At 44.0% G+C, this 15,991-nt stretch overlaps 1 protein-coding gene across 5 annotated transcripts in view; it reads left to right on the top strand.

Annotated features, from left to right (window-relative positions):
• Positions 1-15,991, top strand: part of ANKEF1 (ankyrin repeat and EF-hand domain containing 1) — a 95,102-nt gene that overhangs the window by 37,328 nt on the left and 41,783 nt on the right. For 4 of the 5 annotated variants that reach the window (XM_030195055.1, XM_030195058.1, XM_030195054.1 and 1 more), the window contains 3 exons: positions 9,466-9,615; positions 13,332-13,455; positions 14,654-15,476. In XM_030195055.1, coding sequence (XP_030050915.1) covers positions 9,466-9,615; positions 13,332-13,455; positions 14,654-15,476 — 1,097 coding nt within the window. Of the gene's footprint in view, positions 1-3,291; positions 3,347-9,465; positions 9,616-13,331; positions 13,456-14,653; positions 15,477-15,991 lie in introns of those variants that run through there. The other variant, XM_030195057.1, reaches the window with a different exon arrangement.

Raw genomic sequence — 15,991 nt, forward strand, 5'->3', positions numbered from 1 at the left:
AAAGCAATCAGATTTTTACTTACCAGCTATTCTACACTATACGTCAGCTAAACTTCCTCTTTGAACCTCAGCCAATTATGATAATTACGTACACATCATTGCAGTCATGCCCTCCTCTCAGTGTACATGCTCAAAAAACAAAAACTTTGAACCACTTACAGATAACAATTACACTATTTATTTTTTATTTCTCCCCAGTCTCACTTGCACACCTGCCTACAAACCTGTTCTCTTTAATTTGAATGTTGTTCCAGCTCACCCTGAATGAAAGTTGTTCACACACCAAAGCCATAAATAGCTGCTGGTTGTACTCTTTGAAGCAGCTTTAGCAGAGCAGCATGTCTGTCTCAGCACTACTGGGCTACCTTCACTTCCTGATGTGGGAAGGGCAGGGGAGAGAGGAAAATCACAACTTCAGGTAGAAGATTTTGCAAGTGAGTGGCGCCCTCTAGAGGTCGGCGCCCCCTGCGTTGCTTACCTCACTTTTTAAGATAATCCCCCATCTGAACAAAGTTAGTTTTTTTTAAGTCTAGAACTTTCACTTTTGAATGAATCCTCTGCTCACCTATCTTAATATTAAACTAATCATCTGGTGATCACTGGATGCTAGATGATCACCTGTGTAACAGTGGAAACACTCTCTCCATTCGTAAGCACTGAGTCCAGTATGGCCTCATCCCGCATGGGTTCCATTACCAACTGCTAGAATAGTTTCCCCTGTAGAGAATCCAGGATCTTAGTTCAAGAAAACCCCACAATAGGGATACCCCAATCAACATCTGGCATTTTAAAGCAAGGAGGATTTGATGAACAGGAGATGGCAGGAGCGTGCTTGGTCCATTATTTGTACTGAAGCTAGGAGGCAGAGTTGTCATCTTATCAATTACATTGTTTTAGGTGTATCAAGATGGTGGCAGCTGCATTAGGGAAAATGAAAATTTCCTTGGGTGGACCGGCTACAGCTTTTTGATGTCACGCCATTTCCTGTTCATCAAACTTCCTTGTATTAAAATCACCTGTTAGTAGTACTTTCCCTTTCACAACTATATTTTGAATGTCTGCAGTTACCACTCTGTTCATTTCCTGTCTGTGAAGGAGGCCTATATATCATACCAATGTAAGTATATTTTCCATTGTCTCTTCCTGACCCTGAAGGTCCTGCAATTGTGTGGCTTTAATATTATCTTCAACATATAATGCCAATCTCTCTCCCTTTCTTCCTACCCTGTCTTTCCTAATCAGATCATAACCTGGTATAACTATATCCCAGTCATGGTTTTCTGTGAACCTTGTCTCTATGACCTCTACTAAATCCAAATCAGCCTCTTCCATCATAGCCTCTAGATCCAAAACTTTATTTCCCATACTATGGGAATAAGTATATACTGCTTTCCAGACGTTGCTTCTTTTTCACATTTGTGTAGAGATATTTAATGCTTTACTTATCTGAGGGCTTATATTTACCTGGGGGCTTTGATCACCCAGCCCCAATGATTCTAGTTTAAAGCCTTATTCAGTAGGTTACCCAGTCTGGAAGATACTTCTTGCCTTCTCTGCTGAGCAGCCCTTAGAAAAGCATCCCATGGTCCAGGAAGCCAAAACTTCCTCAATGATACCATCTGCGCAGCCATATATTCATCTCCAGGATGCAAGCTTCTCTGCCTTAGCCTTTACCCTTGAAAGGGGGGATTGACAAGAACACTACTTGCACACCTGTTTGCTTCACCTTCTGTCCCAGAGCCATAAAGTGACTTTTGATATGTTCTTAGGGGTACCTAGCAATATCATTTGTACCAATGTGGATGAGCAGCATGGGATAATAGTCGGATTGATGAATCTCGGCAAGCTCTCTGTAACATTTTGAATTTTGGCATCTGGCAGACAGCACACCTCCCAGAATAACTGCAGATGGATGCCTGTGTATCCCTCAGAACAGAATCACCAACCACCACTACCTTTCACCTCCTAGTGGTCACTGATGAATCAACTTTGGGGATTTTGAACTTTGGTTCCTCCTTTCCCTGAGATGCTCTCATCTTCTCCACTTTCAGGGCTGCATACTGGTTCTTCAGTTTGAGGGCAGGTGGAGTGTGATCTGAGTGCAGTTTTCCTGTACGGTCTTGTGATCTGAGTGCAGTTTTCCTCTTTCAGCCCAGCTTCTTCTTCCCCACTGCTGGAAATCTTTGATGCTTCATGAAGCATTCATTGACGTATTTCTCATTTTTGGTGATGCTTCTGAACCTTGCCACTTCCTCCCTCCGTTCTTTCACTTATTTAATGAGGGATTCAAGCTGAAGACATCTTGGACATGAAACCAGACCTTCTTCTTGGATCACATTTTCTGTCTGCACAGAGGCAGAAGCTGTAACTGGGGCACCAGATTTGATGATACAATGTTTGCCAGCCATACTGCAGTTGTAGAAATATTTGTACCTTTTCCCAAGTGTGAATGCAATTTCCAGCAAGTAAGACGCTCCAGTGACGTTTTCTTCCAGTCAAAAGTAAATTCTGCAAAATAAATCCAATCTTCAAGTGGTCAAAACTGGCCATTTATTTTAGAATTGCATAAGATATCTTGTTAACAAGGTGGGGGACTAGCAGAGACATTTCTCTGCTAGTAAAACTCCCCAAAACAGTAGTGCTAAGGTTACATTTTATAGTCTGAAACTTACAGATGAGGTAATGAATCAATTCTATTCATGGATGCAAAATAAAAAGAATACAAAGAGCAGGGGTCTTTGAGTGACAGGCAGGATACAGATGGTTTTCAGAACAGAAAAACATGTCTAACACAATATTTTCCCAGTTATTCATACAATACTAACATCTTCTTACGTAAACTACTCATTCTATATAAAGTTTTGAAACTGAGAAGGAGAGAAAAAGTTATCAATGGCAGGGCTTCTTTAAAGATCATCACTTTGTATTTGGAACCTTATTCTCCTTCCTGGGGCCTCTCAACTTCCCAAAATGGTCAGGTCACATTGATTAGGCCTTTTCATGAGGTCAGTGAGAAAGCTGAGAAGTACAATTTTCTCCACAATTCACTTACTTAGAGACAATTTCTTACTTTTTTTTAAGATATAAATGTTAACCCTAAGTTTTCTAAATTCACATTCCTCTCAATAGGTCCTTCTCAGCACTTCTTCAGGACTCGGTTTCACTCTTGATTTGCATGTGTCCGCTCTTTGTATACATTAGTAATTTATTTATTGATCGTGTTTTGATTTTTTTTATATGTGTGTTTCTAATTGATTTTATTGTTTATAGGTGTGTCATTTGTTCCTATTACAAAGATTGAATGTGCCCCAGATGCAGGCAGTCCAGCTGCTGAAACACTTTTGCGGTAGGACAATATATAAAACACACCTCATCATTAAAGAGTGACTCTCAAATAAATGGAGACAATTCAGGCTAATTTAACTCTCAAAATGCAATTTTATTATTGTCAAAGCTTTTATTTTTTTCTGTTTTAAAATTTCTCTTTATTGGTTTGACACAATTCATACAAAGTATGAATATGGCAATATGTGAAATGGTGAACCATTGCGAAACTCAAGTTCTGAACAGGGATTTGTTTATTTGTGCAACACGAATGGCATGATATTCAAAAACACTTGTCTGTATATGACAGCTGCTGTATAGATAAGTGCTCTGTCTGTGAATTTTCAGTAGCACTATCCAGATAGTGTCGCTGAAAAACCTTCAAGATTGCTTTGGCACTATCCAGATAGTGTGGTGGAGGAGCATGAGCATTTTTCCTACCTTTGTAGATAGTCGACAATATTTGGCCACTCTTTATATAGCTTAGCAGATTAATTTAGGGCAGCAAAAAGACTGTCCTTACTTAAACCAAATAGCTATATGGGTAGCAATGGATTATTGGCGTTATCTGTAAAGCCAAACCACTAAATGAGAGACATATACAATTTAATCTCTGGGAAAAGTTGAGTGAACCAACATAACGAATATCCCACAGAGAAATTGTCTTCATTAATGACATCTTATAACTATGTGTCTAATAATATACTTACATAACTTTTTAGAAGTGTGCTTATAGGTTTTCTCAGGACTCACATAGACCATACGGTCTAAACGTTAGTCCAATCTTCTAATCATCGCACACTTTTAATGAAAACTTTTCAAGCTTGTCACTGAAGGTGACAAGTTTGAAAACTTTTCATTAAAAGTGTATGATGATTAGACGTTTAGACTAATGTTTAGACCGTATGGTCTGTGTAAGTCCTAAGAAGACATATGAGCACACATCTAAAAAATTAAATAAGTATATTCTTGGACACATGGTTATGAGGTGTCGTTAATCAAGATAATTTCTCTGTAGGATATTCGTTAATGTTAGTTATCTGTAGAGCCAGCAGCTGTCAACATTATGCAAGTACATTCAATGCCTCTTGTGTTGAATGTATAGAATGGATTAACATGCTGTAGCCAGCTTTTAAAAAATGCTGACCAGGGTATTTGAGTATTAACCTGGAAGTGTATTACTTGTAGCTGGAATCAGCATATATTATCTATTGTAGTGAAAAGAGATAAGACACTTTCCTCCTCCTGCTCTGTTTTGGGGACACTTTTGCGGTTCAAAGGTTTGATGCCACATTCTTTATTTTATTATATAGGGATTAGGAGTGGACTTCGGAGTTTGGATGCCACTTTTCTTTGGTGCTTAAGAGGGGAGGGGGGTCCAATGCTGCTTGCCCATTACGGTTTTATCATAGGGAATGGGAAGGGTAGCCTGGTGCCGTTTGCTTGGAACATTTTTGTATTATGTGCAAGACGGAATGGGGATTTGGTGTAGCTCTCCTGCTGCATTATTTTTATGTTGGGAAGAAACGGGTGGATTAGGCACTGCTAGCCACTACTTCTTTGTGTTTACAGGAATTTTATTTTCTGTTCTAATTTTTTGTTTGTGTTGTCCCTGGTTTGTGATTATTCATACTGATTGTGTCCTGCTTAGAATACTATTTAGATAGACAAGTTGTCAATACTTGGCAATGAAGAAGTGGGTCAGGTGAAAATCAGGAAAGGAATATTTCATAGAGACTCGCTCTCACCTTTTTTTGACCACGATTGGGGAGGGGTCTGATTCCAAAGTGTGTATGTGGGGGGGGGGGGGGGGGGGGAGAGACATTTTCCCCTGGCTCCCCGCTATTCTGCACTTCTCTGAAGCCACACATACCTGGGCTGGCGGGGTCCCCAAGCCCTGCCAGCAGAAGACTTCCTGTGGCAATACTCAGCACCTCACTGCCAGCTCTGCTTTCCCACCCCGACGCACATGCTTGGTTTTAGTGAAATTGAGCACATGCCAGCAGACATTAGTGCGTGCTAAATGCTGCATGTCCTATTTGATAACTATGGTTCATGTGGCACTTATTGCACACTATTTTATTTATTTATTAAGATTTCTTTACCACCTTTTGGAGGGAATTCACTCACGGTGGCGTACAGCAAGAATAAGTAATAAGTACATAAGTATTGCCATACTGGGACAGACTGAAGGTCCATCAAGCCCAGCATCCTGTTTCCAATAGTGGCCAATCTGGGTTACAAGTACTACTACTACTACTACTTAACATTTCTAAAGCGCTACTAGGGTTGCGCAGCGCTGTACAATTTAACATAGAGGGACAGTCCCTGCTCAAAGAGCTTACAATCTAAAAGACAAGTGAACGATCAGTCCGATAGGGGCAGTCAAATTGGGGCCATCTGGATTTGCTGAACGGTAGGAGTTAGGTGCCGAACGCAGCATTGAAGAGGTGGGTTTTAAGCAAAGACTTGAAGATGGGCAGGGAGGGGGCTTGGCGTATGGGCTTAGGAAGGTTGTTCCACGCATAGGGTGAGGCGAGGCAGAATGAGTGGAGCCTGGAGTTGGCGGTGGTGGAGAAGGGTACTGAGAGGAGGGATTTGTCCTGTGAACGGAAGTTATGGGCGGGAACGTAAGGGGAAATGAGGGTAGAAAGGTAGTGAGGGGCAGCAGACTGAGTGCATTTGTAGGTAAGAAGGAGAAGCTTGAATTGAATGCGGTATCTGATTGGAAGCCAGTGAAGTGACCTGAGGAGAGGGGTGATATGAGTATATCGGTTCTGGCGGAATATAAGACGTGTAGCAGAGTTCTGAACAGATTGAAGGGGGGATAGATGGCTAAGTGGGAGGCCGGTGAGGAGTAAGTTGCAGTAGTCAAGGTGAGAGGTAATGAGAGCATGGACGAGAGTTCGGGTGGTGTGTTCAGAGAGGAAAGGGCGAATTTTGCTGATGTTAAAGAGGAAGAAGCGACAAGTCTTGGCTATCTGCTGGATATGCGCAGAGAAGGAGAGGGAGGAGTCAAAGATGACTCCGAGGTTGTGGGCAGATGAGACGGGGTGGATGAGGGTGTTATCGACTGAGATAGAAAGTGGAGGAAGAGGAGAAGTGGGTTTTGGTGGAAAGACGATGAGCTCGGTCTTGGACATGTTCAGTTTCAGGTGGCGGTTGGACATCCAGGCAGCAATGCCATGTAAGCAGGCTGATACAAGTACCTGGCAAGATCCCAGAATAGTACAATACATTTTATGCTGCTTATCCTAGAAATAAGCAGTGGATTTTCCTCAAGTCCATTTTAATAATGACTTATGGATTTTTCATTTTGGAAGCTAGGCAAACCTTAAACCCTGCTAAGCTAACTGCTTTTACAACATTTTCTGGCAACAAATTTATTTTCTCTGATTCGTTTTAAATTTACTACTTTCTAGCTTCATTGAGGTGCCTTCTAATCCTAGTATTTTTGAAAAGAGTAAACATGTGATTCACGTTTACCTTTTCTACCCCACTCATTATTTTATAGACCTCTTTCATATCTCCCCTCAGCTGTCTTTTCTCCAAGCTGAAGAGCCCTAGCAGCTTTAGCCTTTCCTCTTAGGGAAGTCGTCCCATCCCCTTTATCATTTTTGTCACCCTTCTCTGTACCTTTTCTAATTCCACTATATCTTTTTTGAGACGCGGTGACGAGAATTACACATAATATTTGAGGTGCAGTCGCACCATGGAGCTATACAAAGGCATTATAACATCTTCATTTTTGTTTTCCATTCTTTTCCTAATTATACCTAACATTCTATTTGCTTTCTTAGCCGCTGCCATCGCACACTGAACAGAGGGTTTCAATGTGTCATCAATGATGACTCCTAGATCCCCTTCTTGGTCAGTGACTCATAATGTGGAACCTTGCATCACATAACTATAGTTCAGGTTTCTCTTTCCCACATGCATCACTTTGCACTTGCTCACATTAAACATCATCTGCCATTTGGATGCCCAGTCTTGTAAGGTCCTCTTGTAATTTTTTACAATCCTTTTGCGATTTAACAACTTCGAATAACTTTGTGTCTTCAGCAAATTTAATTACCTCACTAGTTACTCCCATCTCTAGATCATTTATAAATATGTTAACAATCAGTGGTCCCAGCACAGACCCCTGGGGAACCCCACTATCTACCCTTTTCCATTGAGATTACTGACCATTTAACCCTACTCTCTGTTTTCTATCCTTTAACCAGTTTTTAATCCACAATCAGGCTTATTTTCGAAAGAGAAGGGCACCCATCTTCCAACACAAATCGGGAGATGGGCGTCCTTCTCTCAGGGTCGACCAAATCGGCATAATCGAAAGCCGATTTTGGGCGCCCTCAACTGCTTTCCGTTGTGGGGACGACTAAAGTTCACAGGGGTGTGTCGGCAGCTTAGCGAAGGCGGGACTGGGGAGTGCTTAACACACAATAGTGGAAAAAAGAAGGGCGTCCCTGATGAGCTCTTGGCTGACTTTACTTGGTCCGTTTTTTCTTGCAAGCAAGCCTCAAAAAGGTGCCCGAACTGATGATGTCATATTTTGAGTAAAATGGCATCTATATGAATCAGTCCTTCAGCTTCACACTGAGGCCTATTTTATAAAAGGTCTGCTCCTCCTGACATTAAAACCTGGCTCGGTCTTTGCCCTGATAGAGGCTGAGTAGATTTGGATGGGCCGGAGTGGAGCTTTTCGGGTGCTTTGACAACAACTTCAGAAATTTTAGAAGAAGGCCAGAGCCAGGCAGACTTCTACGGTCTATGCCCTAAAAATGGCAAGAATAAATCAAGTATACATATGATGTAACACTTCATACCATATGTAATGAGTTTATATTGTTGGGCAGACTGCCATCTACTATGTTACTATATTAGGCTCCCCCTCTGGCCTACCTTCTTGGTCCCTGGTGATCTAGTGGCAGAAAAGGCAAGAGCAATGCCACTCGCTCCTGCCCATTGTGGATTCCCCTTCAAAATGGCTGCCACAACCTCTAGCAGGGAGGATGGAAAAAGTTGTTGGTGTGGTAAATTTAATTTTGTAGAGCCTGAGGGAGGGAGGGGGAGAAGATATCTGGTTGCAGGGGATGGTCTTTTTAAAATTTTTATTCAGAATATGAAGGGTCGGGAAGGCAAATAGAAAAATGAGGCCAATTGTTATCTGGTTTTCAGTAACAGCTGGCTAAGTTTAGCTAGGGAACTTCAGCCATGTTAAGTGTAGCTGGTCAGATAAATAAATACATACATACATACAAACACATGTATGTATATGTGCCTGGGGATATTATTAGAAACACTGGGTTTTTAGAAGTCTAGGTTGGGCTATTATTGGAACCACTTCAATTTAGCTGTTCTAGCCGGATGGAGGAAGGTGTGCAGTGCAGAACCAATTCACCCAGTCCATCCCGCATGAACAATGAGTTTTTCTTACATAGGTGCGCAGGTCGAAAACTGTTGCTGCTCTGACTACATGCAGGACAACCATTTCTCTCCTCCACCCTCCACCTTCCCACCAGCTCAGCCATTACCTTCTCAAGTTAATGGCTGAGCTGGTGCAGGGCCTTGAGCATCTGTGCACGTTCAAGGGTTTGAGCATCTATGTATACTCAAGGCCCTGTACCAGCCCAGTGCCGTGACCTTGAGAGGTAAGAAGAGATAACAGGGAAGGGGGGATGGAGAATGGAGGACAGCAGTGTTGGGTTACCGCAAATTCTGGTGGGGTGGGTGATTATTGAGGGAATAAAAATTTGGGGGCGTTCCTATGGGTGTCTCTAGCATTAGCGCATGCTAAAAAGTTTGTGCACCTACAGCGTGGCTTAGTAAACAGGGCCCTTGGATTTAAGAATTCAATTAAAGGTTTTCCAGCTCTGAAGCTAGGAAAGGGGGGGGGGGGGGGGCGATTATTGAAAACAATACTACGTATATATATTGAAAATACAGTTTTCTGTATCACAAAACTATTGCTTGCCTTTCCAGCTATAATGTTGTCCAGAGAGTTTATCTGACAGCTTTGTGGTGGTAAAATATTTTCAGTTTTGTTCAGCAATATCTTTTTACAGTGTTCACTGACATTTTAGAAAAGGGAAACAATTACATTCTCTCTCATATCTCAATTCTTTGTTTAAATTTCAGGCTACAGGTCGCACTGCTTTGATGGAGGCAGCAAGAGAAGGTGCACTAGAAGTCGTTCGAAAAATACTCGAAAACGGCGCAGACGTCAATATTTTTGATCACGAGAGATATCATGCTGTGCACTTTGCAGCCAAAGGTGGCTTTTTTGAGGTATCCTTTGCTAAAAATCATTTCTTTTAAATGGTTTATCTTGTATTAAAATAAAAACAAAACACTTATATCAAGTAAAAACAATCTTTTCCAGGGTTCTCAATCCAGTCCTTAGGACACACATAGAGGGGCATAATCGAACGAAAACGTCTATCTTCATGGGCGTTTATCTCCGAGAACGGGTCCGTGAAGGGGCGGACCGAACCGTATTTTCGAAAAAAAATAGACGTCCATGTTTTATTCGACAATTTGTGAGCTGGGCGTTTTTGTTTTTCAGCGATAATGGAAAATGAAAACGCCCAGCTCAAAAACAAATAAATCCAAGGCATTTGTTCGTGGGAGGGGCCAGGATTCGTAGTGCACTGTCCCCCCTCACATGCCAGGACACCAACCGGGCACCCTAGGGGGCACTTTTACAAAAACAAAAAAAAAAGGTAAAGAGCTCCCAGGTGCATAGCACCCTTCCCTTGTGTGTTGAGCCCCCCAAATCCCCCTCAAAACCCACTGCCCACAAGTCTACACCATTACTATAGCCCTAAGGGGTGAAGGGGGGCACCTACATGTGGGTACAGTGGGTTTGGGGGGTTGGACGACTAATAAGCATTAAGCAGCACAATTGTAACAGGTAGGGGAGGGATGGGCCTAGGTCCACCTGCCTGAAGTCCACTGCACCCCCTAACAACTGCTCCAGGGACCTGCATACTGCTGCCAGGGAGGTGGGTATGACATTTGATTGTGAAAATAAAAAGTTGTGAAACATCATTTTTTTGTGGTGGGAGGGGGTTAGTGACTACTGGGGGAGTCAGGGGAGGTCATCCCCGATTCCCTCTGGGGGTAATCTGGTCATTTAGGGCACTTTTTGGGGCCTTATTCGTGAAAAAACAGGGTCCAGGAAAAGTGCCCTAAATTCTAGCTAAAAACGCATACTTTTTTTCCATTATCGGCGAAAGGCGCCCATCTCTGTTCGGGTGATAACCATGCCCCAGTCCCGCCTTCACCACGCCTCCGACACGCCCCCATCAACTTTGTACGCTTCTGCGATGGAGTGCAGTTGAAAACGTCCAAGTTCGGCTTTCGATTATACCGCGTTATTCGTTTTTGTGAGATAAACGTCCATCTCCTGATTTAGGTCGGAACTTGGGCGTTTTTCTCGTTCGATTATAAGCAGGATAGCCAGCCAAGTTTTCAGGATATCCACAATGAATATGCGCAAGATAAATTTGCATGTACTGTCTCCATTGTATGCAAATATATTTCATGCATATTCGCTGTAGATACCCTGAAAACCTGACTGGCTAGGTGTGTCCCAAGGACTGGGTTGTGAACCCCTGCCCTAGGCTGACCTGAGACAGCCCCAGGCTCAATTCCTGGCTAGGTGAGGTTGGGGGATGCTGCAAAGGTGGAACTGTCAGCCACTGGAAGGGTAGAGAGCTCTGGCTATCAATGTATAGGAATAGAACACTCAGCAGTCCCAAAAGATCATACTTGAACCAGACTTCTGAGGTAGCCATGGTCTGTGTCAGTTGGCCTAGGCCCAGTGGTGTGCTGGAGCCGGCTTGCGGTTGTTAAATTTTGTTCCGACTTGCGAGCTGGTTATTACTAAGTGCAAGCCGGCTCTCCTTCCTCCCTCTCTCCCTCCGGATCCGGTCCCTCTCACCTGAGTCACCCTTCCTTGTCCATCGAATTCTTCGGGGCAGGCAGTCTTGCCTGCCCGCTGCCAGCGGTGACCCTCCCCCGCTGCCGGTTCGCTCTTTAAAAATGGCTGCCGAGACTTCCAGAGGCAGCCTCGCGAGACTTCTGCTGAAGTCTTGGAGGCCGCCCTTGTAAGTCTCGGTGGCCATTTTGAAGAGCGATCCAGCAGCGGGGGAGAGTCAGTGCCGGCAGCGGGCAGGCAAGACTGCCTGCCCCAAAGAATTCGCTGAACAACTCAGGAGGGGGTGGCAGGGGAGAGAAGGGAGTCGCTGGACATGGGTGGCTAGAGGGGGGCAGGGGAGAGAAGGGAGTCGCTGGATATGGGTGGCTGGAGGAGGAAGGGGGGCAGGGAAGAGAAGGGAGTCGCTGGACATGGGTGGCTGGAGGAGGAGGAGGGGGGCAGGGGAGATAAGGGAGTCACTGGACATGGGTGGCTGGAGGAGAAGAAGGGGGGCAAGGGAGAGAAGGGAGTCGGGCATGGGTGGCTGGAGGGGGGCAGGGGAGAGAGGGCAATCGCTGGGTATGGGTGGCTGGAGGGGGGCAGGGGAGAGAAGAGAGACACTAGGCATGGGTGGCTGGAGGGGACAGGGGAGAGAGGAGAGTCGCGCTGGGCATGGGTGGCTGGTTGGGAGGGCAGGGGAGAGAAGGGAGTCGCTGGGCATGGGTGGATGGAGGGGAGGGCAGGGGAGAAGAGCGTCACTGGACATGGGTGCATGGAGGGCAGGGGAGAGGAGGGTCGCTGGACATGGGTGCATGGAGGGGAGGGCAGGGGAGAGGAAGGTCGCTGGGTATGGGTGCATGGAGGGGAGGGCAGGGGAGAGGAGGGTCGCTGGACATGGGTAGATGGAGGGCAGAGGAGAGGAGAGTCGCTGCGTATGGGTGCATGGAGGGCAGGGCAGGGGAGAGGAGGGTCGCTGGATGTGGGTGCATGCAGAGCAGGGGAGAGGAGGGTCGCTGGACATGGGTGGCTAGAGGGGGGGGCAGGGGAGAGAGGAGAGTCGCTGGACATGGGTGGCTGGAGGGGGGCAGGGGGAGAGGAGGGTCACTGGACATGGGTGGATGGAGGGCGGGGGGAGAGAAGGGTCGCTGGACATGGGTGGATGGAGGGCAGGGGAGAGGAGGGAAGAGAGAAGAAATGCTGGACATGGATGGAGAGGAGGGAAGAGTGAGGAAGGAGATGAGATGAGGGAAAAGGAAGAGAGGAGAAAAACTGCACATGGATGAAGAAAATAGGCAGAAGCTGGATCCACTGGACAGTCAAGTCTGCGGAGGACCAGAAATGAAGAAGAAAGGAGGAAAGGAAAGAAATAAATGGAAAGGAAGCCCTGGAAACGGAGTTAAGAGGACAGATAGCAGCAGAATCGGATACTGGGCCAGTATGATCAGAAAAACAGTCACCAGACAACAAAGGTAGAAGAAAAATCATTTTATTGTCATTATAGTGTTTGGAATATGTTCACTTTGAGAATCAGATGCTCAACATTAAAAGTTTATATATATATATTTACTTATTTATTTATGGCATTTTATCGCACATTAAACATGAATTAGATTGGAACCTGGGATCATTTAATTTTTTTTCCTGGAGTAATGCATTGCCACCCCCCCCCAGGCTCTCTCCCTGGCTATAGCCAGCTCTGCAGTTTGGGGGGGGGGCCCAAAGGGGGACCAGGGGGGCACAGAGGGGGACCGGGGAGAGAGCCTGTTGTTAAACATTTATCAGCACACCACTGCCTAGGCCTGTCGCTGTTCTTGACAGGCCTGGTAGAAGTTGTACAGCTGACATAAATCCTGGCTACTATAAATGAAATCTCTAGTCATCAAGTTGGACTGTTTTTGCTGGATGCCCACCACTGAGCAGCAGGAATCTGTAGGGCACCTACAGAATTAAAAAAAAAAAAATAGCGCCCTCTCATTCCTTCCCACAAGAATTTAGACCTTGTAAAATTAAACAAGGGCGAAATTAAATCTTGCTATCATACTTGGAGAATAATTTTTTTTTAATTTTGTGTTCTTGTATATAGATACTGAAGGTTATTTCTGCTTATGGTGGCAATATGGGTATAATTGCAATGGATGGTACCACAGCACTTCATCACGCTGCAAAGGGAGGATTTAATGAGTGTTGCAGGTTTATAGGTCAAAGAGGTAATGATCTTTATTTTTCAAATATGTGTTGTACTGTGATTCAAAATATATTTAATGATGCTCTGTATGTTGTAATTTGATGTGATGCACTTTGAGGGGTGTGAGTATAGGTGGCCCTTGACTCACTTGATAGGGAGGCTGAGAGAGCTGGTTGAGCAAGGGTGGCCGGCTGTTGAATGGCACACAATTCTTTCATTCCCTCCTCCTCCCTCCCCACCACCACCAGCTCCCAGGGACTCTCAGGCTCACACAGTCTCCTGCTTTCTGTGCCCAAGGGTGTTGGCTGACTGCCTAAGCTAGTACTGTACTAGAAAATTCACTACTGATATGTGATTCAGGAACAAATATTCTCCCTCCATGACACACCCCCTCCAAAAAGATATTAATACCTAATGTGCGAGTTAACAAACACAGGCAAAATATTGCAAAATGCTTTACAGTAGGCTTGTCCAACCTTTTTCTATTGGGGGCCATATTTTGTAACATTCGGAGGGCTAAAACACTCACTGTTGTATGAGTCATCAAATAGCAGCAAAATACGGCGGTGCATTGTTCCCTTCCCAGCTTTCACCCAGTCTCGCTGTCACTCATGTAACCCCCCCCCCCAAGTCTTCACCCAGTCTCTCTCGCTCATGTAATCCGCCCCCCTCCCCGTACAGCCTTCACCCAGTTTCTTTTCCCTCACCTGTCTTCAGCTGCAGAAGAAGCAGTGGAATTCCTGCTTCCCCACATGACTTGGCTCTCTGCAAGCTTGAGCCATGTAGTGCTGGAAGTCTGGGTTGGTTTCATGGTTTCATGTTGAACTTCCAACATTGCGTGGCTTATGCTTAACCACGTTAAGGTGGGGAAGCAGGAATCCTGCTGTAAGCACCACAAGAATTGCCAAGCTTCTGAGGGCCAGAAAAAAGCATTTGGTGGGCCAGGATGTGACCCGTAGGCTTGTAGGTTGGACAAGCCTGCTTTACAGCATTTTGTGGTAACCTGTTTTTCATGTGTTAAGCACCCATTAGGGCTTAACATCCTTTAGAAAAAGGGCTCCATAATGATGCTTTTTGGATTATTCCACATGAGGGTTTATGGTGTGTCATGATTAAATATTTGAATATGCAGCTGTTTAATACTTTTAAATCAAGTTGTTTGTTAAATTTGTGCCTCATTTTTAATGCTAATCCTAGTAACTTGAAGTTGTATTTCATAGGTTGTGATCCCATGTGGAAGAATTTATTAAAGCAGACCCCAAGAGCTGTTGCAAAGGAAGGTGGTTTCAAAGCAGCAGGAAAGGAACTCCGCAAAGTGGAACGCCTCTTTGCTAAATTCTCTAAAGCCGAAGCAAAGAATCCCAATCCACCATGGGCTATTAAGTTGCATGACTGGTCATTTGAAAACCAAGCCATTCTTCGTACGGCATTTGAAGAAGTGGATAAAGGGGGTGGAAATATAACTCAGGAGGACTTTGCCATCATTCTGCAGGAACAGAATGCTCCTGTAACCTATGAACAGATACAGACTATTACACAGCTTCATGAGAAAGGCCGCGCAGGATCCATCAACTACGAAGAATTTCTGAAAGGTTCAAAATATTTGCAAAAGGCCTTCTTGGTTTCCTCTTATGGGCCCAAAAAGAAAAAAGGCAAGAAAGGCAAGAAGGGGAAAAAAGGCAAATTTGCTATACTGATGCCAATTTGCACTATTGCGGAGTCTTCACTTGCTCGCAGGAAAGATGGTGGTCCTCCATACTTTATGATTGAATCATTGCGCAGTATTACAGATCCCATTCGCTTTGATCGTGATCATCCAGCTGAAAATCCCTTAGAGGATGACTCAGCCTGGTATATGGAAGAACTAGAAATATCATATTCTAATATTGGTTATATTATCAAGGCAGGAGATATAAATTCTCTGAAGAATGCATTCGAAGAAGGAGTGTCTGTCGATGTAAAGGATTTGTTTTATAAAACCCCTCTTATACTTGCGTGTGCTTATGGAAACATGGAAATTGTAAAATTTCTTCTACAAAAAGGGTATGGTTGATTTTTTTCCCCCCATATGTATTGTGTATAAAAGAAAACAGCATTTTATTGGTAAAAAAATAGTTGTAGAATGCAGAATTGTTGATTTCTGCAGAAAGATAGAATATTAGCACATGAAAACTTTTTAATATGTGAAAGTCATTTGTATATGTGTTTAATTTATAGGTTAACATAGAAACACAGAAAGATAGAAAAAGGAAGGCAGATAAAGGCCATGTGGCTTATCCAGTTTGTGAATCAAAAAACTGGCACACTGGTACACTAATTAAATAAATAAACCATTTAAATTGAAAATGGGAAGAAAAAAACTCATACTACTGTGGCAACCATAGTCCGTCAAACCAGACTGCAAAATAAGTAAGTTAGGGGTACACAGTTAAAAAGTAATCATTGGTTGAAAAACCTCCCCAAAGTGCCCAATTAAAAATACAATTTTCATTTGCAATTCAAAAGGCAGTGTTAATATGAAATAGTCAAGAGCAGTTAACTTAAATCATGCTGAAAGT

The sequence above is a fragment of the Microcaecilia unicolor genome, chromosome 3, assembly GCF_901765095.1.
Source record: "Microcaecilia unicolor chromosome 3, aMicUni1.1, whole genome shotgun sequence".
In the NCBI taxonomy this organism is placed as follows: domain Eukaryota; kingdom Metazoa; phylum Chordata; class Amphibia; order Gymnophiona; family Siphonopidae; genus Microcaecilia; species Microcaecilia unicolor.